At 42.1% G+C, this 24,984-nt stretch overlaps 3 protein-coding genes across 3 annotated transcripts; all 3 read right to left on the bottom strand.

The window, feature by feature from the left end:
- Positions 1-785: 785 nt before the first annotated feature.
- On the bottom strand, positions 786-9,425 carry adssl (adenylosuccinate synthase, like). The gene is made up of 13 exons (XM_061234677.1): positions 9,158-9,425; positions 7,931-8,033; positions 7,393-7,461; positions 7,221-7,271; positions 6,454-6,520; positions 5,916-6,023; positions 5,465-5,546; positions 4,686-4,812; positions 4,230-4,384; positions 3,756-3,880; positions 3,531-3,628; positions 3,283-3,432; positions 786-1,614 (listed from the first exon to the last, which is right to left on the bottom strand). The coding sequence occupies exons 1-13, from the start codon at positions 9,386-9,388 to the stop codon at positions 1,562-1,564; spliced, it is 1,419 nt and encodes a 472-aa protein (XP_061090661.1). The 5' UTR covers positions 9,389-9,425; the 3' UTR covers positions 786-1,561.
- Positions 9,426-10,713: 1,288 nt separating this feature from the next.
- Positions 10,714-21,720, bottom strand: si:ch211-107m4.1 (heterogeneous nuclear ribonucleoprotein U-like protein 2). Its single transcript, XM_061235445.1, has 14 exons — positions 20,556-21,720; positions 20,040-20,157; positions 19,598-19,674; positions 18,980-19,119; positions 18,523-18,622; positions 17,879-17,991; positions 17,027-17,290; positions 16,401-16,523; positions 15,565-15,675; positions 14,812-14,980; positions 14,279-14,500; positions 14,063-14,133; positions 13,600-13,707; positions 10,714-13,455 (listed from the first exon to the last, which is right to left on the bottom strand). Exons 1-14 carry the CDS (start codon positions 21,583-21,585, stop codon positions 13,378-13,380), a joined length of 2,724 nt encoding a protein of 907 aa, XP_061091429.1. The 5' UTR covers positions 21,586-21,720; the 3' UTR covers positions 10,714-13,377.
- Positions 21,721-22,102: 382 nt separating this feature from the next.
- zgc:153018 (Transmembrane protein 179-like) lies at positions 22,103-24,709 on the bottom strand. Its single transcript, XM_061235447.1, has 4 exons — positions 24,186-24,709; positions 23,966-24,103; positions 23,773-23,851; positions 22,103-23,496 (listed from the first exon to the last, which is right to left on the bottom strand). Exons 1-4 carry the CDS (start codon positions 24,494-24,496, stop codon positions 23,248-23,250), a joined length of 777 nt encoding a protein of 258 aa, XP_061091431.1. The 5' UTR covers positions 24,497-24,709; the 3' UTR covers positions 22,103-23,247.
- Between the last annotated feature and the right edge of the window lie 275 nt (positions 24,710-24,984).

Raw genomic sequence — 24,984 nt, forward strand, 5'->3', positions numbered from 1 at the left:
GGCAGGCCACTGCTCGCTGGTTTTCAGTGCATCTCTGCACAAGAGTACATATGCCTTATTCCCAAGGCCTACATTGGCAGCTGGATGAAAGGAAACTACAAAGCTGCACACATTGCAAACCTCCTGGGCTTGTGTTTCACATCACTGTTCCAATGGGTCAGGATTTCAAGAATACTTTATTGCCTTATAGGGCATGTTGTAATCTATTTGCAGGGATATGGACAGATAATGAATTATGAATTATGTCCATAAAAAAAACAGGAAGGTAAGAATAGACATGCTAAAATCCATCCACTGTGTTCATCTACAAAAAAAAGTTGGCTCTTCAGAAATGCAGGCCGGCTCCCAACGTTCACCTCAAAAGAGCCGACTCATTTGCGAACGATCCGTCACTGCTTCACAGTTCGTAAAAACTGGTCCCACTGGTTAGCTAGAATGTGAGGAGTTCCATGATAGAATGCAATAAAGGTATGCTGACAACTGATTAGAACAAACTTGTATACATTCCTATTTTTTCTGTTGCGAGATCTTAGAAATGTACCTCACACTTTTGACAAAATACTACATTTTACAAATACAAACATTCCTTAATTTACTGAAGACAATGCATTAATCGACTATATTGCGTGAAAGGCCATGGTTTGGTTTGCCGTGGCTAATGCGCTGATGATCACCTCCATCCTCCTGACTTTGACGTGAGGAAGACAAACGGAGAAGAGCGGTCAATGGCAACACCCATGAAATGAAAACAGCCATGTATGACACACAGCCAACAGGAAGTAACATTTTAGTTTTAAATACATTTATTAGCAGCCAGTGACAGTTTAAAGAGAATGTGAATTAGATTTTGGTTGAATATTCAAGACCACATGATGAGGAATGCCATTGTGAGCCTCACAATACTGTGCAGCAAGCTGTGGAGTGCTGGATTCCTGGGCACGTTTACACATTCAATCAAGGCCATGAGTGCAAGTCTGTGTCAAATACATGCTTCATATTCATAGCCAATCCCTCGAAGGGAAAAGAAATCTAAATCAACTTACTCCTCCATCCATTCAAAAGTCCTCCACTGAGGTGTTCCCCAAGGTAAACTGAAATGCCAGTGTGCTTTAAATTCAAAATTCACTCTAAGCCAATGTAAGAGAGATTGTATTTTCAAGATGTATAAAAGTTCAAGTAGCAACTTGAAATGTACAAAAAATGTCCTAGTTTAGAAAAAATAAAATAAATCTACCGCTACCATATCAGTGAAGAAAGTGAAATGTTATGTCATACTCCTTAAAAATATGCCTAGAAAAACATAATGGAATGATATATGACTGAAATGAGATCTAGATTATAGTTCTGCATAAAAAATAAAAATAAATCAAGGATTCTAAGGATGTTGTCCCCGCTATTACTCTTAACCCTAAATAAAGCAACTTAGATGATTTGAATAATGTGACAGACTGGCACAATTATAGCACTGTCAGCACCAATCCACCAGACATTATGGTCGAATTCTTGAAATGGCTTTCCAAGAACACACTAGGACACTTGGACCCAGAACTCCCTTGGTTGATCAAAACAACTTGATCATGCTCTCACGAGACTTTCCCACTCCGACCCATTTCACTGAGAGAGAGAGAGAGAGAGAGAGAGAGAGAGAGAGAGAGAGAGAAAGAAAGAGAGAGAGAGAGATAATTAAATCACTTATTCCAAAAGGGTCTGACATTTCAGTTGTGTTACTGTATATTCTGTCTGCAGGCAATGATATCATAAAAGAAAAAGAAAATCTGTACTTAATATACACTACCGGTCAAAAGTTTTAGAACACCCCAATTTTTCCAGTTTTTTATTGAAATTCAAGCCGTTCAAGTCCAATGAATAGCTTGAAATGGTACAAAGGTAAGTAGTGAACTGCTAAAGGTTAAAAAAAAAAAAAGGTAAGGTTACCCAAAACAGAAAAATAATATACATTTCAGAATTATACAAAAAGGCCTTTTTCAGGGAACAAGAAATGGGTTAACAACTTAAAGCTGTTCTGCAGCAATGGAGGTTGATCAAGCCTTGAAAGTTGGTGCTACCAATTCCTACAGGTGTTCCAACTTTTCTTGATTACTTACAACCCCCTCTGTCTGCATAAAAGTAGTGTTGGAACACACTACGGTACCATACCCTTGTGAGCATCATTTGAACAGTATTGTACTGCAGAAAGTAGTGTGTTACTATAAAAATGGCAAGAAAAAGGCAATTAGCAATGGAAGAGAGACAGACCATCATGACACTTAAAAATGTAGGGCTTTCCTACAGAGAAATTGCGAAGAAAGTCAAGGTGTCAGGGAGTACAGTTTCCTTCACCATCAAAAGGCACTCAGAAACTGGGAGAAACTCTGACAGGAAGAGGTCTGGCAGACCCAAAGCCACAACAGAATCAGAAGACAAGTTTCTGAGAGTCAACAGCTCGCCAATGGACTACTGAAGACTGGAAGAAGGTGTTATGGACTGATGAATCAAAGTTTGAAATCTTCAGTTCATCACGCAGGATTTTTGTACGCCGTCGAGTAGGCGAAAGGATGGTTCTCTCAGTGTGTGACATCAACTGTCAAACATGGAGGAGGAAGCGTGATGGTCTGGGGCTGTTTTTCTGGATCCATGGTCAGTGACTTGTACAGAGTGAGAGGCACCCTGAACCAAAACGGCTACCACAGCATTCTGCAGCGCCATGCAGTACCCTCTGGTATGCGCCTAGTTGGTCAGGGGTTCATCCTACAGCAACCAAAACATACGTCCAAGCTATGTCAGAACTACTTCAGGAAAAAAGAACAAGATGGCCAGCACAGTCTCCAGACTTAAACCCCATCGAGCTGGTTTGGGATGAACTGGACAGAAGAGTGAAAGCAAAGCAACCTAAGTGCCACACATTTATGGGAACTTCTGCAAAAGAGTTGGGAAGAACTTTCTGCAGAATATTTGATTTCCATTGTAGAAAGAATGCCACGAGTGTGTTCAGCTGTTATATCTGCCAAAGGTGGCTACTTTGATGAGTCAAAAGTTTAGAATACATTTTGGTTTATAAATTGATTCCATGATTTATTTTTTTAACCTCAATTGTTTATTTGTTCTATGCTTTCATTTCAGAGTACAATGAGACATTAAACTGCATAATTTTCTATAAAAAACTGGAAAAATTGTGGATGTTCTAAAACTTTTGACCGGTAGTGTACCTATATCATTGTAGTCAGTGGATTTAATCCAACAGTAAATTAGCCTATACAACAGAATCAACAGTTCTGAACTCACCAGGCACTTGCAGGAAGTCCTCAATGAAGCGGATGTATCTCTGTGCCTGTATGGGGAGCTCCCCAAAACTGCGCACTCCCTCTGTGCTGCAGCACCAGCCCGGCAGGGTCTCGTACTGCACCAAGACCCGCGTCAGCACATCCATGTTCGCTGCAGAGGGGATTACAGACGGACAACGTCCAGATTTAGGTACAAAAGACACCACGTGACGGGCAGCTGGGTAACTCGCTCTTTCACAATGAGCTCACCAGGGAAGCTCGGGAGGGGCTGTCCGTCAACTGTATAAGCCACGCCCACCTTGATCTCTGGTAACGTATCCAGGATGTCCAGCTTAGTCAGGGCAAGTCTGAGGAAGATCAGAATTGAAAAATACAAACACGTTAGCTTTATTATTACTGCACCATGTTCTGTGAGAATGACAATTTGTATATGCATTTGAAAGACTATACAAACGGTGCGGGAAAAACCCTTACGCCGTAAAGCCGTTGATCATATGGGCATAACGGACTAGAACCAGGTCCAGCCATCCACAACGCCGGCGTCGGCCCGTGGTCACCCCAAACTCCCTGCCCCGGGACTGCAGCAACGACCCAACGTCCTGGTACACAAAGAACAATGATTATATTCCAATAGTTACAATGACAAATACTCTGGTAGAACAAAAATATACAGGTAACGTTCATATTTTATTACACAAACAGTACAAACAAAAGAAATGAATAACCTGCGCAGTCGGATTAAATATGCAGCATAAATGATTCTTAAATTATTGCTGTATGCAACACTCAGTTACGCATTGGAAATAAACCCTTCTTTGACACCACCTGTACATACTGTAGAAGTTATAAAAAGCAAACTAACAACTGTAAAAAAAAAATATATTTGGAATATATATGGAATATTTTACACAAGGATGAAGAGAAAAGCAGTGAAAACAGTCCACTCACGTTGTCCTGTTCGGTGGGGAAAGCCCCGACCCCCACTCGAGTGGTATAGGCCTTGACCACACCGTACACCCTCCCCACATGCAACGGAGGGACGCCCAGGCCAGTGCACACACCACCCACTGTGCAGTTTGACGAAGTCACGAAGGGGTAGGTCCCTGAGAAGAACAACGGCCAAGGGTTCAATGTGCTTTACTTATCCCATGTACGACACAGTGATTTCAATGTAATTACTTATCCCATGTACAACACAGTGATTTCAATGCACTTTACCTATCCCATGTACGACAGTGATTTCAATGCGCTTTACTTATCCCATGTACGACACAGTGATTTCAATGCGCTTTACTTATCCCATGTACGACACAGTGATTTCAATGCGCTTTACTTATCCCATGTACGACACAGTGATTTCAATGCACTTTAAATGCTTGTGTTTAGGTCAAGTGTCAATCTCACCAAAGTCTATGTCCAGCAAGGCAGCGTTGGCCCCCTCCACCAGAATCTTCTTGCTCGGTCCAGTGAGAGCCTTGTGCATGAAGTACACACCATCGGTCACCAGGGGGCGCAGCCTCTCTTTAAAGCCCTTAAAGACAGAGGCGAGGAATATTCAAAACGGGGTGAGCGCTCTGAAACATTAAAAGTTAAAAGGAAACTTTTTAGGAAGTGTAGAAGTTATGGGGCCGCTGGGTGGCTCATTCGGTTAAGGCACTGTCTGTTCTATAGTATGGCCCCACGGTCAGGTATTTCATCTGCACAATTTAGGGAACTTCACTCATGAAAGTATTATGACACGTCGTTCTGTGCAGAACAAATGAACACCGCATCATTTTCTGTTTAATGGTCACGTAATCATATCTTCCGAATATCACCAGTTCCCTTCGGTAACAAATGTCTTAATAAACAGGAACACATTACCGATCTGTTTGGAAATGGGTAAATTGGGCTCATCCTGGCATAGACTGCTAAAGCATTTTAACCGAAGACGTGCTTGCTAAACATCAACGGCTAAAGCCAATGACCTGTGCAATGTGCAATACAGATTACATTCTTCCAGGGAAAATAAAGTTATTCAGCACTATTATCACAATTAAATGCATTTGAGTTGCAAATTACTAGGCCTAACAGCTTACAGAAACGGCTGATTGCAAATTGATTCTCAGCAACTTGACCATCTAACACAAGTACCCCTTTTGACCTGTGGGATAGCAAGGGCTAATAGTTCATTCATTACTCACCTTGAGTTGTTCCAGCTCTGCGTCCACGTCGATGTTGAGGGCGGGGTACATCGTCTGAAAATGCTCCGCAAGAACACGAAACCTGTGGGAGGGAAAAATGTAATTATTCAAAAAAATGAAATAACCAATTACAGATGATCAGTGTGTCGAAACGTTAGCATGACAATACTTTATGGTCCAATTCGAAGTTCAAATACTGACAAAAATATACAGCTATGTGAATAATTATATGGTTCAAAATTTCTGTATGACCTGTACTTAACCTAATCTGGTGGTGAAGAAAATATTTTCTGTGAATGCTTAATGCCAGAATACACCACAACGTAACCTGCATTCCTAAACCGATACATCACTCGCACACTCGCACACTCGCACACTCGCACACTCGCACACACGCACACACGCACACACGCACACACGCACACACGCACACACGCACACACACACTTACTTCTCCTGGAAGACAGAGAAGTCTGACACCAGGTCACAGACTCGGAGGCCATTGCGGGCAGCCTTTGAGGAGTACGCCGGGCCAATGCCTTTCTTGGTTGTACCCAGACTGAAAGACAGGAGAGGAAGAAAGCAATCAATGCAAACAGTAGCCTAGTGGTGGTTCAAGCCAGTGTAGCCACAGTAAAATCTGCACAACTGTTGGACCCTTGAGCAAAGCTCTTAACCCCTAGGGAGGATGGTCTCACTTTGGATAGACGCATCAGCTAAATAACAAATTATTAACTAGAGTAGGTACCCACCCTTGCAAGAAATCTAATAATCCAGTTGAGCTACTGCACACATATTACAAGTGAAGGTCACGGAAAAAAGGCACAAAGCTATCTCACACACAGCATGTAAGCACAGTCTGGGAGGCAGAGATAAGAGCTGGTTGATTTGTTTGTGCACTACAAAGGTAAATCCATGACATACGGGTAGGTCTCAAGGTTGTATGAGGTGAGGAAACCGATTAAAATGGAGGAAGGACCAAAACTCACTTCTTCCCAGCCTGCTGCTGCCTCTGCTGCTCCTGAATCCCATCTACAGCCTGATGGAAGTTAAATACTGAAAGAGAGAATGGCACACGTTGTACAGACAAGCTACCCAGGAAGACATGACAATACGTGAATTTCATTTTGCATTGGGGCTGCACGATATACATAGAATCATTGAATATTGAATTAATCGCAGTATGAATAACCGCCGCCATGGGGCATATAGGCTCTCATTTTTCCTGTTAATGGCCAACAACCAAACACAAGAGGCCATGTGAAATGCTTCTGGGAAAAAACATCACAATATCTGTGCTGATAAGCCAGCCAATCAACAGCAAGTTCATGTAGTTTCCATGTGATTGAAAAAAACAAATCCCATCATCACGACCACTCTGCTGATTGGCTGTCTATCAACATGCAGCAGATAGTGATGTTTATTCCTAGAAGCCTTTTTCATGACCTCTGATGGTCATTTACTCCCGCATCAGGTATGATTACAGAAAAAGACAAAAGATTGCCTATACTCCCCATGGCGGCAGTTATTGTTATTACGCTTATAAGAACCACCACCTGATACACTGTGCAGCGCAGCTTTGCATATCATGCTAAATAAATCATGAAGCCTTACTTTGCATATGCAAAAACATTTTAAAATAAAAATAAACAGCAGCTATACATTTGTCTAATCATAACAATAATAAAAAAATGTATCACACACAAAACACAAACATTTAGGGGTGTGAATACTAACACAATCAACAAATACTTACCAATGTGCGCACGATCAGAAATCTTCAGTCTGTCCTCCCACCCCTGAAGTCCTGCATTACAAAAAACAGGCAGGGACAAAACAGACGAACGTCACCTTAAGCTGCAAATGACTGATTGTTAATTACTGGCAGAATTTTATTTCTCTTTCTTTTCCCATTCATCACATCTCACCTTTCCCCTTCTGCGAGTTCTTCTCCGCCTCCTGAAACAGGCCAGGCAGGTGAATCACGACTCCGTTACCTGAGGGGGAAGTCAGGGAGGGCCAGCGTTATAAAGGCGGCGAGACATTCCCGACTGTGAAACAGAGAGAGCCATCAAAACAGGGAGGCCAATCAGACAGCCCAGGAATTCAGAATCCACAAGCAGGATGGCAAGCGAGAGGCCAGTATGGACTGAGTACACCAATGCATTACATAACCAGCCCATTACTTAACTATGTATATAACAACATGCAAATCTACAACAAATCTAACCTTCTTTCAGAGGGTTTTCAAACAAGCTTTTTAGGACATTTCTCAGACCACCAATCATAATTAAGAACACATGGGAAACCAGACACCAGGTTTTCAAATCCAACAGTGCACCACCCGATACTCAACTCTAAATCACACTCAAAACTACAAAAATGCTCTCCGTAGCGTGAAATAGGTGGTGCAGTCTGCTTGCATGTAAAGGGGGCACAGTGAGCGTATGGTGAAGAGGACCGCACCGATGAAGGAGACAGCGTTTTTGTTCAGCACTCCGCTGGGAAGCAGGTGGAAGTCGTATTCCACGGAGTCCACCACCACGGTGTGTCCCGCATTGTTACCGCCCTGAAGACAAGACACAAAAGGGAACAGGTTGGTTAACTTACCTTAAATTACTTATTTAGCTGACGCTTTTATCCACAGCGATTTACAGTGGATTAGACTAGGCAGGGGATAGTACCCCTGGAGGAATGTAGGGTTGAGGTCCTTGCTCAAGGGCCCAACACCTACACAGATCTTATCGCGGCTAGACTGAGGCTTGCACCACCAGCCTGTGGGGATAACCAAATACTTGGCCATTCATGTACTAAATGTGCCCCAATTAAATATACTGTACAGGTCTGTCTGGTGATAACTCTGTAAGGTGCATTTCGTGTTAAAAAGGGATTATTTACCCTTTTCAGCCACGTTATGTCAGAACTAGCTGCCCCCTGCATAAAGACCTAAGTCCCATGTCCACATGATGCATATTGTGCGACATTGGAAACTGTATACATGTAGGTACCGATTACATCAGACCGGGGTGAATCAACAGGGCCTATTAGGTTGCGCAACACATGCGTTCGCTAATCATTTGCTTTGCATTTTAATTCTTCATCAACTACCAAATTGTTCGTTTAGAAGCCATATGTCCACACTTTCTTTCACCGACTAGGAACCAAATGATTGTTAAACGTTAGTTTGATCAGTTGTTTTTTTTGCAGGCATTTCTTATAATGTGTCTGGAGAGGAGGGAAAACAATTATTCTAAACATGAAAGTGCCTGCTAAGAAAACTGAACAGATTGTTACAAATTTTGGTCGCAGACAGCAGAGAACAATGTGGAGCTAACCGAAGTTTGGTAAATTAATCTATCCTTACCTGATCAAGTTACAATATACACTATGCAATTTTGAGTCGATGGCCAGGCTAGAAAGCTGAATATAAAATGTTAGCTAGTTAGTACCATGAAGGCCACATTGTTTAAGTGCGCATGTTAGCCCGCAGTGTCATGAGCTAACTTAGCTAGGTTAGAGAGCAGTGTAGCCAGTTGCAGTCTAACGTCGTTATCTAATCCTTAAATGTGAAGAAAGCTCGCCATCGTCCTTACTCGGTTGCAAGCACAAACAGTCACTTATGACAGAATGACAGCGTTGTAATGTTATCTACGCAAAACAAGACCATATATTACATAAACTTTGCGTCCTTACCTGACACCTGCAGACAATGTCCGCGTCCATGGCCAAGAGGTCCACCACTTTCCCCTTTCCCTCATCTCCCCACTGAGCACCGAGTACGACCGTCACTTTATTGTGAGGCTCCGGCTTCGTTACCCGAGACAGGGACAGGTCTTCTCCACTTTCCCGAGGTCGCTTGGCGGACGGTTCGCCGTTCAAGGACGCAGTTTCCCCGCCATTAGACGCTAAGCTATCCGCTGCCATGCCGCTTTAGTGCGTGTGTGTAATGACAGTCCGGAAGATGAAAATAGCGGGAGACCGGAAAGCGGAAGTGACTTCATATAAAAAGCAACGTTTACATGTAAACATCATGTAAACGGAGTCCAGTGCATATAATTAGAATTTATGGAAATCGTTGTTTTTTTTCCATTTTTTTATTTTAATTTTATTTTGTTACTGTATCTTGGGGAAAAAACACGCTAAGGCTTGAAATCTAGTAACGTTTATACTCCCGGTTGAGCAACAGTCGACAACTGTTCATGTGAAATTGGTGACTTGTCGCTGTGTTTCAATCTTCCAGTCTTGACAGCACCTTTTTTATTTATAGTTTATCTGCCTTTATTTTGCCAGGAGTAATTCCCATTTTTTACAAGGGACTCCTAGCCAAGATAGCAGCACAAAAACAAATTACATTAAACAGAAACATACATCTAATAATAATTAACAGTGATCATTTCGTCAGCCAGCATCGCGGGCATTCAGTGAGCAAGTAGTCCTTGATCCTGTTTTTCTAATCTTCCATGCTTATAAAATCATCTAGTGTACGCTTATGTTGTAGCTCACATCAAGAAGAGGGTGCAAAGACGTTTTTTCCTCAAAAAAGGTTAAATGAATGTTAGCCTATACATGATTTCTCCCTGTGACCTAAGGTTGAAACGTCTTCGAGTCAGCAGAGAACATAAATAAGGAGTAAGTTCTGGAATGTTAGCCTTCTTGAAAAATGTTATATTTATCACACTATTAATACTCATAGCTTACACTGCTGAAAATAAATATTTGTATCTATTATGAAACCTATCCTGTCCTGAATGCAACATTAGGAAAGACACCAATGTGGATTTTCTGTGTACACAACCTAAAAACGTATACAGAACTAGTGCTCGGTTGAGAGAGTTTAAATATAATTAATTAATAATTCCAAGTTGGTCAAGAAAATGTAAAAGTATCAAGAAGTCATTTTATTATGCTACCAGCTCAGCTGGGGAACTGCTGTTATACCACTGCCATTTACCAAAATCGTTCACGTCAATGTCTAGCTCTATGAATGGACTGTATGCATAAGGTTTCATCTGCAAATCTCTGGATACAAGTATCTGCGAAAAGTCCAAAAACTAAATGCACAATATGTGGTCATATTATAGCCAATCAAAGGAACATACTGAACATGTATTGATAAAACTATTTATATATTAATATTAATATTAATATTAATATTAATAGGATAGGCACAAAACATGTTAAGTAAAACAATACAAATACCAAACTTGTATTAGGGAAAACAGCAAGAAGAGAACAAAAGGAGTAAAAGATTCTTCAGTAAAATGCTTTGCTTTATTGGCCTCAAACTATCTTCCATGCTTAAACAAAATAAAATCAATATTCATTTAGATGTTTTCTTTGCAATGACAACCTTAGTGATATTTTTTCCATTCCAAAATAAAATGTGAATCATCTGAATACAAGATGATATTTCAAATATTTTCTCAATATAATCATTCTCCAAAGGCCTGGAAAACAGCAGCTATACTAATGATACACTCTTGTACAAAAATCCTATAGGGCTATTTTAATAGTCAGAACCATCAGAAGCCAAGTAAAACGATAGAAATGTACTTTTTTCAAAAGGTTAGAATGGCTTTAAAAAAAATTAAAATAAAAAAGCATTATTTGGATGGATAAATAAAACAGTGCAAAAATAATAGAGGACTTTGCCCATATGTGGCTCTGCATAGAAATGGATTAATTACTCAACTAATATAGAATGGTGGTAACAACATTATAATGACAATTCTTACCAAATTCTAAAATCTTTTTTTTAAAATTAGGATGTATATTTTTGTTTAGGGGCTGCTTTCCCCCATTTGGTATTATTTTATTTTATTCAGTGAGCTAGACAAAAGTATGTTTTTCAAGTAAGGCTGGGTGTTCTGAATAATATCCCCTGCCCCCCCCCCGCTCCCCAGGAAGAACAAGAGAGCATCCACAATAACAGCAATACATGCAACTAAAGCATGTTTTAGCTTTAAGGTTCAACTGCATTCTAGGACTCCACACTATCATTTGTAAAAACACCCTTTTGTGCATTCATGTCAACTTTTTCAAAAAAGTGCAATTTTAAAATAACAATATATGCAACTTTATACATACAAAATGTTCAACAATGTTATTTTGGGAAACAATTTCAATGATCAAACAAGCCCTGATTAAACAAACATGTCACATAGTGCAAAATTAAGCTGCTCTCCAACTTCAATAAATTGTATTAATACGACAAGCAATTAAAAAAAAAAAAATAGCACAACTGTAATAAACTTCAACATTCAATTGTACATTTAACTCCAGCTAAATCTGGAGTAAACTTCTTGAACAGTCAGTCCAAGGGGATCTCTCACCCGCATGCCTTGTCGAGCACAGTTATTTCAATGCTTTTTCTTTTTGCCAGAACAGTGTTTGATGGATAAAAAGTGTATTACATCATATTGTCTAAGTAATATTTACATTTAAACACTAACCTTCAGTTATACATGTATTTTTGGCTTCCTGCAAACCTTCAGTCAATTCTTAATGGTCAACAGAAAAGGCTTGATCAAACATCCAGGATCCTGGATTATAAACAACTGCTAAATTCTTTATATGAAGCTTCATTTTGTAACTGATAAATATAAAAGTGAAAGTTTCAGCTACAAAATCCCTGAAAAGTCAAGACAGAGGGGTCATTTAACAAAGGCTGAGAGACCCCCTTAACTGACAATTCCTGAATCATTCTAACTTAAGTTCAATGGCAAAGTAATATGATTTATCCTGGTGAAAATGAACAGTAGGCTGCCTTACTATTGTAATGATATCGCATAGTAATAATGTTCATGGGTTATCGATTGAATGACAAAGGCAAGAGAAATGGCAACAACAACAAAAAAAGTGAGAATTGACAGTGTACACCCACACACCAAATTAATGTACAGAACCATGAATCTCTAGGCCAAAGCTTGAGCCAATAAAGGAAAACTACACGCATGAAAAAACTTGAAAGAAACCACTACGGATTAGTACACAAAGCAACTGATTTAGATGGATTAGATATTTGAAGCAAAAGGATTTGCTTTGAACAAAAGTAATATTTGAAGTTTACTAAATATAAAACACGGCTGGCCCGAACGGGCCACCTGCACACAGAGAGCTTCTCAAAACCTTTTCCCTGAATAAATTCAACTAGTTTCTTTTTAACTGGCCCGAAATAGGAATCAACTAATAAGAAAAGACTGAAATGTAAGACGTTTGAGTGTGTGTGTGTGTGTGTGTGTGTGTGTGTGTGTGTATGTATGCGTGTGCACATTTACAGTACTCACTCCTTGAGATCCACAATCAGGGAACCAGGTTATAAAGAGTACTAGCAAAAATGCATAAAATGGGAGCCAGAATGTAAAAGCAAATATAAAAAGGAAGCACTGTATGACGTAGGAGATTTACAGTGATTTATGATATAGAAAATCTATTTACACTGTATAAAATGTCCAGTAAAATTAGGCGTTTTCAAACATTAAGACTGCATAAATGTAATTAGTCTCATTTCTAACAAAAAAAATGTATTAGCTCTTGATTGTTGCAGGAACATATTCCGAAATTATGGCCATTAATCTCCTCAGAAATGTAAACCTTTGCATTCTTTAAGTTTACAAAATATAAAAAGGTTTTTAACATTACCAATCGCTAACCACCCCCCAATTACCATTATTTTAAAATAGCACTCTCCATTTTCTAGTGAGTGGTAGTTTTTTCCTATTGAGAAAAAAGAATAAAACAAACCAAAAAAACCCAAAATATAATGAAAAACAATAGAAAAGATTGAATAAAATATTAAAATCCCCAAGATTCAGAATAGAAATGGACACTTAGCCTTTTCTTTCTGACGGATTAAAAAAAGTAAGAACAGAAATTATTTTAGCTGCACTGTTAAGAGATAATTCTTTTTTGGTTTATCGATACCCACGGTAGCTGCCGTAACCATAGTTCCTGTTGCCATAGTGACCCTGGTCTTGGAAAGAGCGATTCCACTGAGGAGAAGAGAGTGAGAAGAGAATAAGTAACATATAACATGTGATAAACAGTTTCAGAATATAGGATTAAATGTGACACAGTCCACACTTTACTACATTAGCCTTTTCTACACACATAATATACAGTACCAATTTTCTCACCTCTCCAGTGTATTGCTGGTAGTAATCTCTGTACCGCTGCGGGTCATAGTTGCGGCCATAAAACGGGTCATATTCCATGCGGTACTGACTGTAGAATGGCCGGTATTCCTATCCCGGAAGAAAGCAACGGTTACAATCTAGTCATTTAGCAGATGCTTTTAGCCGAAGGGACTTAAAATTGGCATTATTTTAGATAAATGTAAATTGTTCGGTCCTGTCCTCAAAAAGGTGTATTCTTGCCATAGCTCATTGAGTAAGATAGTTAAAATGCAGGTTGTAACAGAACACATATGGCCTCAAGACAGCAGACAAACACACCTGTCCAGTAACTGCAGGCTAAAAGCTTCAATCCTATAAGCAAACTCACTCACAGTAGCCTTGTGATTTCAGCTCAGACATCTGTAATATTAGTTATACCCAAAAGTCATATTCATTTTTTGTCATAAATGAGCCTCAGTCTCACCTCTCTGCGTGGTGGTCCCCAATATGGCTGATGGCCATATCCTCGCTGGCTATATCCTCCTCTGGGCCCTCCTGCACCAACACACACAAACGAGGCAATAATCAATAAACACAAATACAGTTTAATCGAATTTGAGCCAAAATTTAGTAAGGAAACGCATGTCTTAAAATTTTGTAAGTGGGACAATACAATGATGGGACCACCCCTCCCTCTCACCATATCCCCAGTCTGGCTGGTTGCGGCGCGGCTGGCTGGGGCCGCTCGGTGGGGGCCTGTTCTTGCGGTTGCTGCGGTGTCTCTTGCGTTTGGGCTGGCTGGGGAGCAGGCGACGGGCCTCCTCCTTGTACCCGCTCAGCAGTTTCTCGGTCTCCTCGCGGGACATCTCCGGGAACAGCACCTCCTCCAGATAATCGCCCTGCTGCGGCAGAGTGAAGCTCACTGCGGCCACCAGGGTGGAAGGAACAGACGGGGGGGGGGGACGTTAATGCAGGCTAGCAGCAATGGCCCAACTCCTGCTACTCTTCCTCCAGGGTCCTCACCGCACTTGTCCCTGGGTTTGATTTGCACTTTGTTGTACGTCACTCGGGATAAGAGTGTCTGCTAAATGACTTATGTTATGTTATGTTATGCTTTGGCTTCTTTCCTACACTCCACTCCTTCTCAGAAACCCAGACTGACCTCCTTACTTCTCTCTCATTACTCCCAGCAGTAGCCCCCCCTCCTCCTCCTCCTCCTCCTCCTCCTCTCACCCTTCACTTTGAGGAGGCACGTGTCCGGCACCTCCTCGCCCTCCTGCTGCTGGTGAGCTACCAGGCGGCGCTTCCACTCCTCGTCAGCGGGACAGACGACCACCGCCCTGCGCTGGAACCCGCCGAAGTGCAGCAGCTTTCGCCGCTGTGCTGAGGTGTACACGTTCGTCTGAGAGAGAGAGAGGGTTATGTCAGAGCGTTTCAAATCAAAAGCTCACCTTAAAATGACAGAAAATGTGGATTCTTCACTTTCTCACAGACAGAGTAGAACTGTGTCACAAACGAGCGGGAGGCAAAGAGCGTTAAAGGGAAGAACACTAGTGTGCCACCGGGGTAGTTCACCGGGGGTCAGGGCTCTACAGTGCTCCCATTTTAGAAGCATCTACTCCTGAAAACAAAATGTGTGCCAACTGAAAAATAATTTAGGAGCACCTCTATCAACTGAGATGCAGTGGTGTGCTCTTAAATTTTCAACTTTCCAACGGGCGCATGTGCTCATTGGAAAAAAAACTATGTTGGTGTAGAGTCCTGGGTGCACGGTGCAAAACATGTTGAATTCCACCACAGCTGAACAGGTGTGTGACATAACGCTTTTAGTGCGTAATGGGATAATGGTGTGCCGTGGAATTTTTCAATTATAAGAAGTGTGCAGTCTCAGGAAAAAGGCTGGAAAAACACTGATCTACAGCATCATTGCTCTCCCACATCCTCACCCCATCCCTTTTCCTCTCCCTCTCCCTCTCCCTCTCCTACCTGATCCAGGATGTAGTTTCGTCGCCTGCGTGCTGCCACCTTGATCAGCTGACTGACGCACTGAGTGGCCTGCTGAATCACCTGGTCCTTCTCCTCAGACTCCGGAGCATTCTGTGCAAATGCAACAGCTCAGCGTCAATACACAAAACACACATAATATACACACGCATACACACATTATATACACACGCATATACACATACACACATAATATACACACGCATACACACATAATATACACACGCATATACACATACACACATAATATACACACGCATATACACATACACACATAATATACACACGCATATACACATTATATACACACGCATATACACATACACACATAATATACACACGCATACACACATAATATACACACGCATATACACATTATATACACACGCATATACACATACACACATAATATACACACGCATACACACATAATATACACACGCATATACACATACACACATAATATACACAGGCTGAGGCCTGACACACATGCCTGTCACTACTTTATGTTCTCTCTACTCTACTGACATAGATGTGGATGTGTGCCATGAGTCTCTACGTCAGAGCTACTGTAGGTGTAGCGATCATCCTATTCTGGCTATCACTGAACACAGTACATATGATACAAAGCTAATGAAAAAGCCACGGTTAAACGTGCTTATTTGGCCACACAGTGCAATTCCACAGGTTTGAGCTACTGTGAAATGAGCCATAATCCTACTCTGGCTATCAGTGTCTGAAAAGGCTGAAAAGGCTATGGGACTGAATAAACTGGCTCAGTTGACCCTGAGAGTGGGACAGAATGCACAGTATCTCACCTTCATGCAGCGGAGGATGGTGTGTGTGCTCAGGATGTTGTAGCGCTTCTCTGGGTTCTGGGTCATGTGCGCCTGGGCCCAGTGAGACTTCCCAGCACCAGGCATGCCTACCATCATCAACACCTGCCAGCAGGAAACGTGTGTAGAGAGAGGAGGAAGGGAGGGGGAGAGAAAGGTTAACACAATTAATCACAGCACACTGGAAAAAAAAACAAAAAAACATGAAGCCTCATGATTTATGTAGCTACATTTACCTTCGCTTATTTAGTTTATCTAGCGTGACATACACATTAGTTAGTACATAGAGTAAGGCTCAAAGTAAAATCTGCATATATAGAAAATATATTGTAACGGACAAAAACAAAGCATCACTGCAAAAAATAATGTAATAAGCGTTCATATGCTTAAGTACCACCTAGTAAATAAGGGTCTGAAGATCAGCAAACACTTAACAGCACTAGGAATGAGACAAGGGCAAAGACCAAAATCACACAAAGCCAACCTGCTTCTTTGGATCACAAAAACGAAATGCCTGAAATGTCATTATAACAGAGACAATATTTTTGGCCCCTCTGCCCTTAATGGAATGACAGACAGTGAAAGGTATCATTGGTTTGCTTTCTCACTTCACACTGCTGCTTGGAGACTGGGGGCAGCGGGGCCCGGACCCGAAGCTCAGGGGCTAGGGCCGGGAACGGGGTGTGTCCCGGGGGCCCGGGGAACCACGGCGACCCCGCGGGGTCCATGTTGAGGGCCACGCTGACGTTCCTGCAGAGCACGTGCGGGTGCAGGGCCCGGCCGGCCAGGAGGGCCAGGCTCACGGAGAACGCCGAGCCGACCGGGGAGCCGTTCTTCCAGAAGGAGAGCTCCACCTCGCCGTCAGAGGAGGACTGCGAGAGAGAGGGATTTACAGTGACCTTTCAGGGACCGCCACTTTTCCACACGTCCTGGGAACTGGTTTTTAACTGAATGAGCTATCAACCGATCTTAAGATCCTAACTGAATCTGTTAACGGCTCACCCCTCACCCGGGAAATTATTTGACACAGAGACTGTCGTGCAAATCAGTATTTCTCCAAATACACAGCATACTGTAGCTCCTGGCTCTTGGCACTGTTGTCATCCCAATACTTATGTAGTAATGTGCGACGGTCTCTTTGCCATCATCGATTTATTATCACATGCTGACAGCAAAGTGCTAACAGTAAGAGGGGAGCTTGAGAAAGCAGATGTGGAGGAGTGCCACTAGCAGACAATGAGAAGGATGATGGTGGGACCAGAGTGAGGCAGGGAAGATAGACAATCAGTAAGCTGGAGTGAAGGCAGATGTAATGGAGTGAGGGGAAATAAGGAACAGATGGAAGCAAATGACAAGAAAGAGCTGAGAAGAGGAAAATGAACACAGACATTATTTACAAATTAAGAGCTTCTGCGCTTCATCCACTGGGCTTCATCACCACCCCACCACATACAACTTACAGCATAACAGCCGATGACATCATCCACAGAAAAGGACTCCCCAAACTCCTCTTCCTTGCCACCGGTCACCTTTTTGCCCCGCCCGTCATAACCATAAGACAACTCCACCTCACCTGAGAGGGAGAAGGGATAATTAGGGGACATGCACCAAATTTATTATACAGAGGTCACCATTTCTTACACAGAAAAGGGCCAAAATGCAAAGCAAAAAAAAAGTTCTATAAACCCAAATATCTTTTTTTAAAGATCACAGCAGGCACAACAAAATAATGACAATTGGTTTCACTGAGCCAATCATCTTTCAGTGTCTGACATTAGTGCTGTTTGTTGATATTATTTACAGAGCCATTGTGCATGAAAGCCATAGTTTGAATAAAAAGTAGAAAACAATATCACACTCTTGCCATCTTGCTCAACATGAGTGAATTAAAACAGAAATTGCTCAGAAATCATTACTCAAATGTTACATCTCCCTAATCCCACTATTTTATCCCACTTCTATTCCAAGTGTAATAACATTGACATACAGATTTATTTATTACAGTGTTATTATTGCAATTTGGCATATTAGGGTAAAAAAAGTTATTTTTATCAGAATGCAAGTGAACGAGGCATTTTGAGAGAACCGGCTGCTTAGCTCTCACCGAGCTGGAAGCTGGAATTGTCGAGAGACCAGCCAACTCTTAAAACGTGAGTGCCGGGATCTTCTGCGTTTAAGTGAGCTGCTGGTAGCTTCTTCACAAGCTGATGAAAACACACACGGGGACAGAGCATGAGATGTTACAAGAGCAAACCACAGAAAAATCCCTTCTGCAAAACCCCCAAAAAAGGAGCCCTAAAATTGACTTTCAGGAAAGTAACTTCTGGACTTAAATACTACGTGGTCTCAACAGGTTGCCAAGAAAGTCATGATCTCATACAATGTAGGTGTGGTGGTAGGCTGCTCTCAACCCTACATTACCACAAATATAAGAACTGCCTGATACACAAGAACACTGACATTATAGCAGCACTGAGAAATCACATTCACACTCAAACTCATGTTTTTATAAGATATGATTAAGTCACTCATTTTGTCCCAGAGTGAATGGGAGCCCCCACCTTAGCCTCAAAGCCCACGCTTCCCTGATTGAATCCATGGGTTAGGCGGCATCCCGACCACAAGAGGGGGAACTTCTCTGAAAACATTGGCTGGCCACTGTACCCATCCTGCCCGACCTCGAAGTGCAAGTCACAGTTATCTGCAGAGAAAGAATAGGTATGAATTTGCTAGAGGTTTAAAAGCAAAAACAACAACAAATGTGTGAAATTAGTTGGCAGAAACATAATTCATCACCCTTTAAAAGTTTTTGCCAGTTAAGAGTGATACGAGACTGGATTTTACCATCTAATTTGTATCGTCGTGAAAAATTGAAGTCACATCTATATCTGGATCTTGAATTCCAATATTCTTGGATATCTATATGCATATATGTAGTATACAAAATCTAGCACCTTTTTGTTTTTCAGAATCAAGTCATTCTAGATAAGAAATTCTGAGACTACAGGTAGAATTAAAAATAACACTTCTGACCGGGTTAAAAGTTGAGCCGTCAGAGCACACCAGGATTGGTTGACCCATCTGCATTTACCATGAGAAACACTGAACCAAGTGAAGACGTTTCACATTGGCCCATTATAGCACGGGTTCATTTATACACCAGCTCTGATGAAACTCACATGAATCCAACTGCACCAACCCAGAATCCAGCTCCCTTTCCTCCTCTGCCTCTGGTTCGGGCTCCGGCGACTTCGCCCTGTAGGGACAGAGAACGTTATGGTCCACGTCACGCCGGACAGAAGCAAAGGCTCGGCTTATGTTCCTGGATTTGAGAAGGCTCTGGATGTTTTACCCAAACAATGCTCTGAAATGTGCCACATTGAGCCAGGGCAACCCACTGGCGTTTCTGCTGGATTAAGAGATCTCCCAAGAAAATCTTTGCTCGAAAAACTCATAGAAAGCACAACTCCTTTATGGCACAGAGTGAATGGGTTTTTAATGAATGCCAAAGGGAACAGGGAAAGGCTAAGGGGGACAAACTGAAGTGAAAGAAAGTGGTGTGAACACTCTATAGAAAGCCCATTTCAGCGAGTGGGTGTTATAAAGTTGCATGCTTGGTACCGGTTGTAGTTGATCTCCTCCTTGAATTCGTAGTAGCCCCTGGCTCTTTCTGCACGTGGCCTCTTCACCCCCCTGCGCTCTCCCTCACTCTTTCCCTCTGCTACAGCTCCCGTGGACACTGAAGTAAGGAAGAGGTAGCAAGTAAGCACGAGATTCAATGGCTCATATAACGTTCCAGTTATCTAAAGTATTGACTATTCAAAGATAACAACGCTAGTGGCTACGCATGTCAAATGACTAAAATCCATCCTCAATTTGAATTTTGCTGATTGATTTAATCCTGTAGAAAAGGCACAAATAAAGAGTAGCCCAATTCGCACACACCGCACAAACGAAAGTGAAAGGACAGCAGCGATGGACATGCCTCAGTGTATGAATGTTCATGTACTTCTATCAGTGAGAGAAAGGGCAATATATTTTCAGCACAGCACAGCCATGGCATTTATCAAAATACAACACAAGCATTCAAAACCTAGACAGGATGAAAACAAAAGCCAGATTCTCCGAAGTACTCACTGGGCTCACTTTCCTTCTCTTGTTCAGATCCCGTCTCCTCGTCGCTGCCTCTTTCAGCCACCATCGACCAGTCCGGTTCTGCTCCGTTGTCATTTGCTGACCCGGCTTGACTTTGCTTGCCCGTGCTTCCGTTCAAGTCGTCTTTTTTGATCTCCAGTTTTCCTTGGGGTGCAATGATTGAGGCGCTTGTAGTTGATTTGGGCCCTTGCTTACTAGTAACGGTGATCAAAGTCTGCTCTTTAGCTTCGGACTGCGGAAGGGTGCTCTTGGTCGGTGCGACGGACACTCCAGTGTCTGGTCTTGGAACGTGGTCGTTAGGACATTCAGCTAAATGCTGCAGAGACCCTTCGGTGTTCTTTTCTTGCATTTGCGGTTTTTCTAGCCCGAACTTTGCTTCCACCAAAGTACTCCCTGAAAACGACACCGATTCGGGTTTTCTCGAAACCTCTTTTACAGGGGAAAGCGATGATGCATCTACTGACAATACGGGTTTTGCTGGCGCTGAAGATTCTCTATCAGCCGGCTTGGATAGACAAGTTGATGTTTCTATCAAAACTGGTGCAACATTCGTTTTCTCCTGTGTCAACAGTGGCAATGTCGGATGTTCGGTTGCTAATTCTGCTGCTGGTGATGGTGCCCTGGGAGAGATCGCTTGTTCAGTTTCACCTGAACCAGCGATGGCTGTCTCGCATACCTCGGTTACCTCTTTTCTGTCAACTTCGGCGTCCTCTTCACGAGTAAGTTTCTCTGGTCCGGCTGGTGACTGACTATCCGTTCGTGCCACAATTTCCCCTGCCGGCGTGGAGAGTTCCAGAACGTTGTCATCCTGTTGCTGTCGCACCTCGTCTTCTCCAACAGGGCCATCTTCATCCCCGACCTCGACTGACAACGCAGCCTGGGATTCGGCCTCAATGGCAGACATTAGGCGCTGTACAAGGTCGGCCTTAAGTCCTTTCGTGTCCAGGCCTCGTTGCTGGAGCTCGGCCCGCAATTCGGCCACTTTCAACTTTTTTACCTCGACCAAATTCATCTTCAGCGGAATATGTGCCCTTTCTTTTTCAGATTTATCTAGTACCTGTTTTAAATGTTACAAGTACAGTAGTCCGTTATACTTCGTAAATTATACACGTCGCCGGATAATGGTATACGGTAAACTAAGAGTATTGTTCCATTTCCTGATTGGTTTAGAACTCAATCACCCCGCCCAAAACATTCAAACCGTAACTACTATTGGTGTAAATTGAGAAACTCCACCCTTCCACACAGACTGTATTTTAACTGGTCAGCCCTTTGCACCGATATTTTTTAAACGAACAAGTGGGACTTTTAAACATTTAAATATATATTTCCGTCAACATAATATGTAAAATCTTTGATGTCAACGCTTTATATCAATATCTGAACCGCAGACGAAAAAGTCAAAATATGTCAAAAATCTGAAAAGATAATACTCTTAAAGTATAACAATACTACTAAAAAAGAAACGCACGTAATCAAACTATAAATAGGGTGCAGCCTTCCACACAGATAAGCTCTTCACCACTGTCTGGTTTTTACAAATACATGTTTATTACATTGCTTAGAAAGATGTAAACGTGTAATTTCATAAAATGTTAATAAATAGCAAGTATAAAACACCATCAACAATGAACAATAACAACACTAGTTTAACAACAGTTAAAACTATCAAGTTCAGAGATCTCCCATTACCTCCAGTTTTTTTCCTCTGCTGTCTGTGCATCACCACAGCCAAATATGCTCTGGGTTTTCAAACATTATAACCTGTTTTGAAATATTCAACTTTGCCGTAGAAGGGAAAGTAGGGTTCAAGCTTTATGCAATGAACCCACAGAGCAATAGGCATTTCGATTGTTTCACTGTTCCCCTTATACATTTCAAATTGTTATATTGCAATTTAAAGTATGTTTGAGATTTTTTTTTCTCAACATCACAGACGTGATGTTTTTATTTGTTGCCCATTTAAGCAGCTGCATCAACACAGACAGCATCATTAAAAACCTTCACAAGTGCGAGAGTGTGACCCTAACTAGTGCCTGAGGACTGACATTTCATATGTTTGTGAAAGCATGCCTATACCCGTACTACTAAATGATGTATGTCTGAACTAGTCCATTTTTTCACAAGGTTCACAAGGTTATTCCAGCCATCTTTTCAGTTTGATTACATGTTTGTATCTTTGAAGAACATATCTAGTAATTAACTAGTTACATGTATTACAATACAAACAAAGTGATTATAATGTGTGTGGATGCATTTTTTGTTGCAGATTCGGCACAATGTTAAAATGTATTTTTTAAATATATCGGAATCATTGTTCTTTTGTGTGCACTATGCTCAAAATGTCTGAAAACAAACACGAGGCACAAGCTGGAAGATTGTTGGATTCAGTAAAATGTGCTATAAAATATTTTACTGGTATTCTGCATTTATCTTTGTTGAACTTATAGCCTACTGACCACAAGCACAATGGCTTGTAAAATATAAATTTAATAATTACCATGCAGTCAACCAAGTTTAGCTTCTGATTGCACTGAAATAGTATGCAGTGGACGACACATATGCAACAAAAGTACTTCAAATGTTCCAAAGATCCCCGTTGTGTGAGGTTTTCTGAAGTTGGGTCAGTGGTGTATGGGTAAGTAGTGCATTTCTGAGGTAAAAAGAGTGAGTGTTATATGAAGACACTGGGTGCCTCCTGTGTGTATGGGGGTGGTTGTGCATGTGGATGTGGCTGTGGATGTGGATGTGGCTGTGGCTGTGGACGTGGAGGGGAGTGATCCAGAGGGGGATGTCCCAGGAGCAGCTCCTTCTCCCTGGACAGGCATGGGCCTCTGATCTGCTGGCTATGAGAGTGGTACAGGCGCAGGAAGGACAGGATGGAGTGGGTGAACCACAGGAACGTGACACACCAGAGGGAAGCCTGAAGGCAAGGGGGAGAAGCTTCAGTCACACATGGGTAGATGACCACTTAAAGCTGCAGACTGGGAATGCAGTAATAACTACTACTCAACTACTGCAAAAAATATTTCTTGCTATGATATTGTACAGAAAAAAGAAAGTATTCTGAGAAGTAACAAAACAGCATACATATGTAACTAAGCTCAAGACTATAAGACTTGCCCACTCAAACCCATTTCACACAGAGAGAAATTGAGAAGGAAAGGGAGGGAGCTCGCTGCCTAAATAGTATACTTACTTGTGCACAGGTGAGTTCAGTATAGAAAGAAGAGGTGTCAACATCCAAGTACATGGGCACAGACTGGGCCTCTCCACAGCTGGTGAGTGGAAGAGAAACATATAAGTCAACATAATGTGTGCCTGTGTAATACAAAACGGTTTGGGACCCTAGAATCAGAGCCACTTTTCTTCGACTTTCTGCTCATTGTTACCTGTAAGGACGCCTGTTGTGGTCGGTGACGGTGTGACACCAGGAGAGCAGCCCCAGACTGAGGGTGACGCTTGCCCCGCCGGACAGAAACAGCACACACAGGCTCAGTAGTAGGGTAAGGAAGGCCGAGAACAGGGTGCTAACAAAAAGAGTACGCTCGATCACTACTGGTAATACAACAATGACAGTAGTGCACATTATTATCAGTTGTATATACTCACTCGTCGTGCCGTCGATGGAGGTAAAAAAGGCTTCGCCAGCCCTGCGCCGCGCCGTACAGCACCGTGAATACCCCAACAAATGTGGCGAACTGGCAGGCAGCGGGAGGCCCCCACTCCTGTACAACCAACCGAGAGCTTTCCCCTATAGCAGTTCGATTCTCCATTCTCCAGAATCCTTGAGTGAATAGCGCGCATCGCCCTTTGAAGTCGGACCCGTTTAGAGCCAGCGGCACCACCACCATCAGACCGGCGAGGACTGAAAGGGTGTAGGCTGTGCAATGAGCCAACAAGAGTCGCCGATCCAGTTCCATTACTGCCACCGAAATAAGTCAAATGTATTAGCTATAAAATAAGCAACGCTGTCCAATAGGGCACTCTGTCGGGGATTTACGATATGAGCAATTAAATATGTATTGAGGTATTCTGTATCATATTTCCCAACGCAACAACAGGGATATTTAAAGGTAGGCTATGCTGTCTCCGTTACACAAGACCCGCTATGCTGTAAAAGTATGGTGACTGACTGCCACAGATTTTGCTGTGACGCACCCACACATGACACGCACGTAGCAAGCTAGCCTTAAATGTTCTAGATTAATCGATGAATCAATTCTTGTTCTTCTGTAGCTTTTCCTCTCAACAACGTAGCAATGTCCCGACAGGCTAAGTTGGACATATATTTTTTTATAATGTATTCCAATACTCTTTCTTCGTAAGGGGACATTTATTAACATATATTCAGCTATGAAGGGCGGGGTTTCTGGAAAACATGCGAGACAAAGACAGATAAAGACAAGCC

This window comes from Conger conger, chromosome 3 (assembly GCF_963514075.1).
Source record: "Conger conger chromosome 3, fConCon1.1, whole genome shotgun sequence".
In the NCBI taxonomy this organism is placed as follows: domain Eukaryota; kingdom Metazoa; phylum Chordata; class Actinopteri; order Anguilliformes; family Congridae; genus Conger; species Conger conger.

Excerpts from the sequence above, each read along its gene's own strand:
- zgc:153018 (XM_061235447.1), bottom strand. The coding sequence starts at position 24,496 with ATGGAACTGGATCGGCGACTCTTGTTGGCTCATTGCACAGCCTACACC. Across the intron at positions 23,852-23,965 it reads CACAACAGGCGTCCTTACAG|CTGTGGAGAGGCCCAGTCTG; the intron begins GTAACAATGAGC and ends TCCACTCACCAG. Across the intron at positions 23,497-23,772 it reads CTGAACTCACCTGTGCACAA|GCTTCCCTCTGGTGTGTCAC; the intron begins GTAAGTATACTA and ends CCTTGCCTTCAG.
- adssl (XM_061234677.1), bottom strand. The coding sequence starts at position 9,388 with ATGGCAGCGGATAGCTTAGCGTCTAATGGCGGGGAAACTGCGTCCTTG. Across the intron at positions 8,034-9,157 it reads ACATTGTCTGCAGGTGTCAG|GGCGGTAACAATGCGGGACA; the intron begins GTAAGGACGCAA and ends TCTTGTCTTCAG. Across the intron at positions 4,385-4,685 it reads CTTGCTGGACATAGACTTTG|GGACCTACCCCTTCGTGACT; the intron begins GTGAGATTGACA and ends TGTTCTTCTCAG.
- si:ch211-107m4.1 (XM_061235445.1), bottom strand. The coding sequence starts at position 21,585 with ATGAATTTGGTCGAGGTAAAAAAGTTGAAAGTGGCCGAATTGCGGGCC. Across the intron at positions 18,623-18,979 it reads GCGTGGGCTTTGAGGCTAAG|CTTGTGAAGAAGCTACCAGC; the intron begins GTGGGGGCTCCC and ends TGTTTTCATCAG. Across the intron at positions 15,676-16,400 it reads CCATCCTCCGCTGCATGAAG|AATGCTCCGGAGTCTGAGGA; the intron begins GTGAGATACTGT and ends GCATTTGCACAG.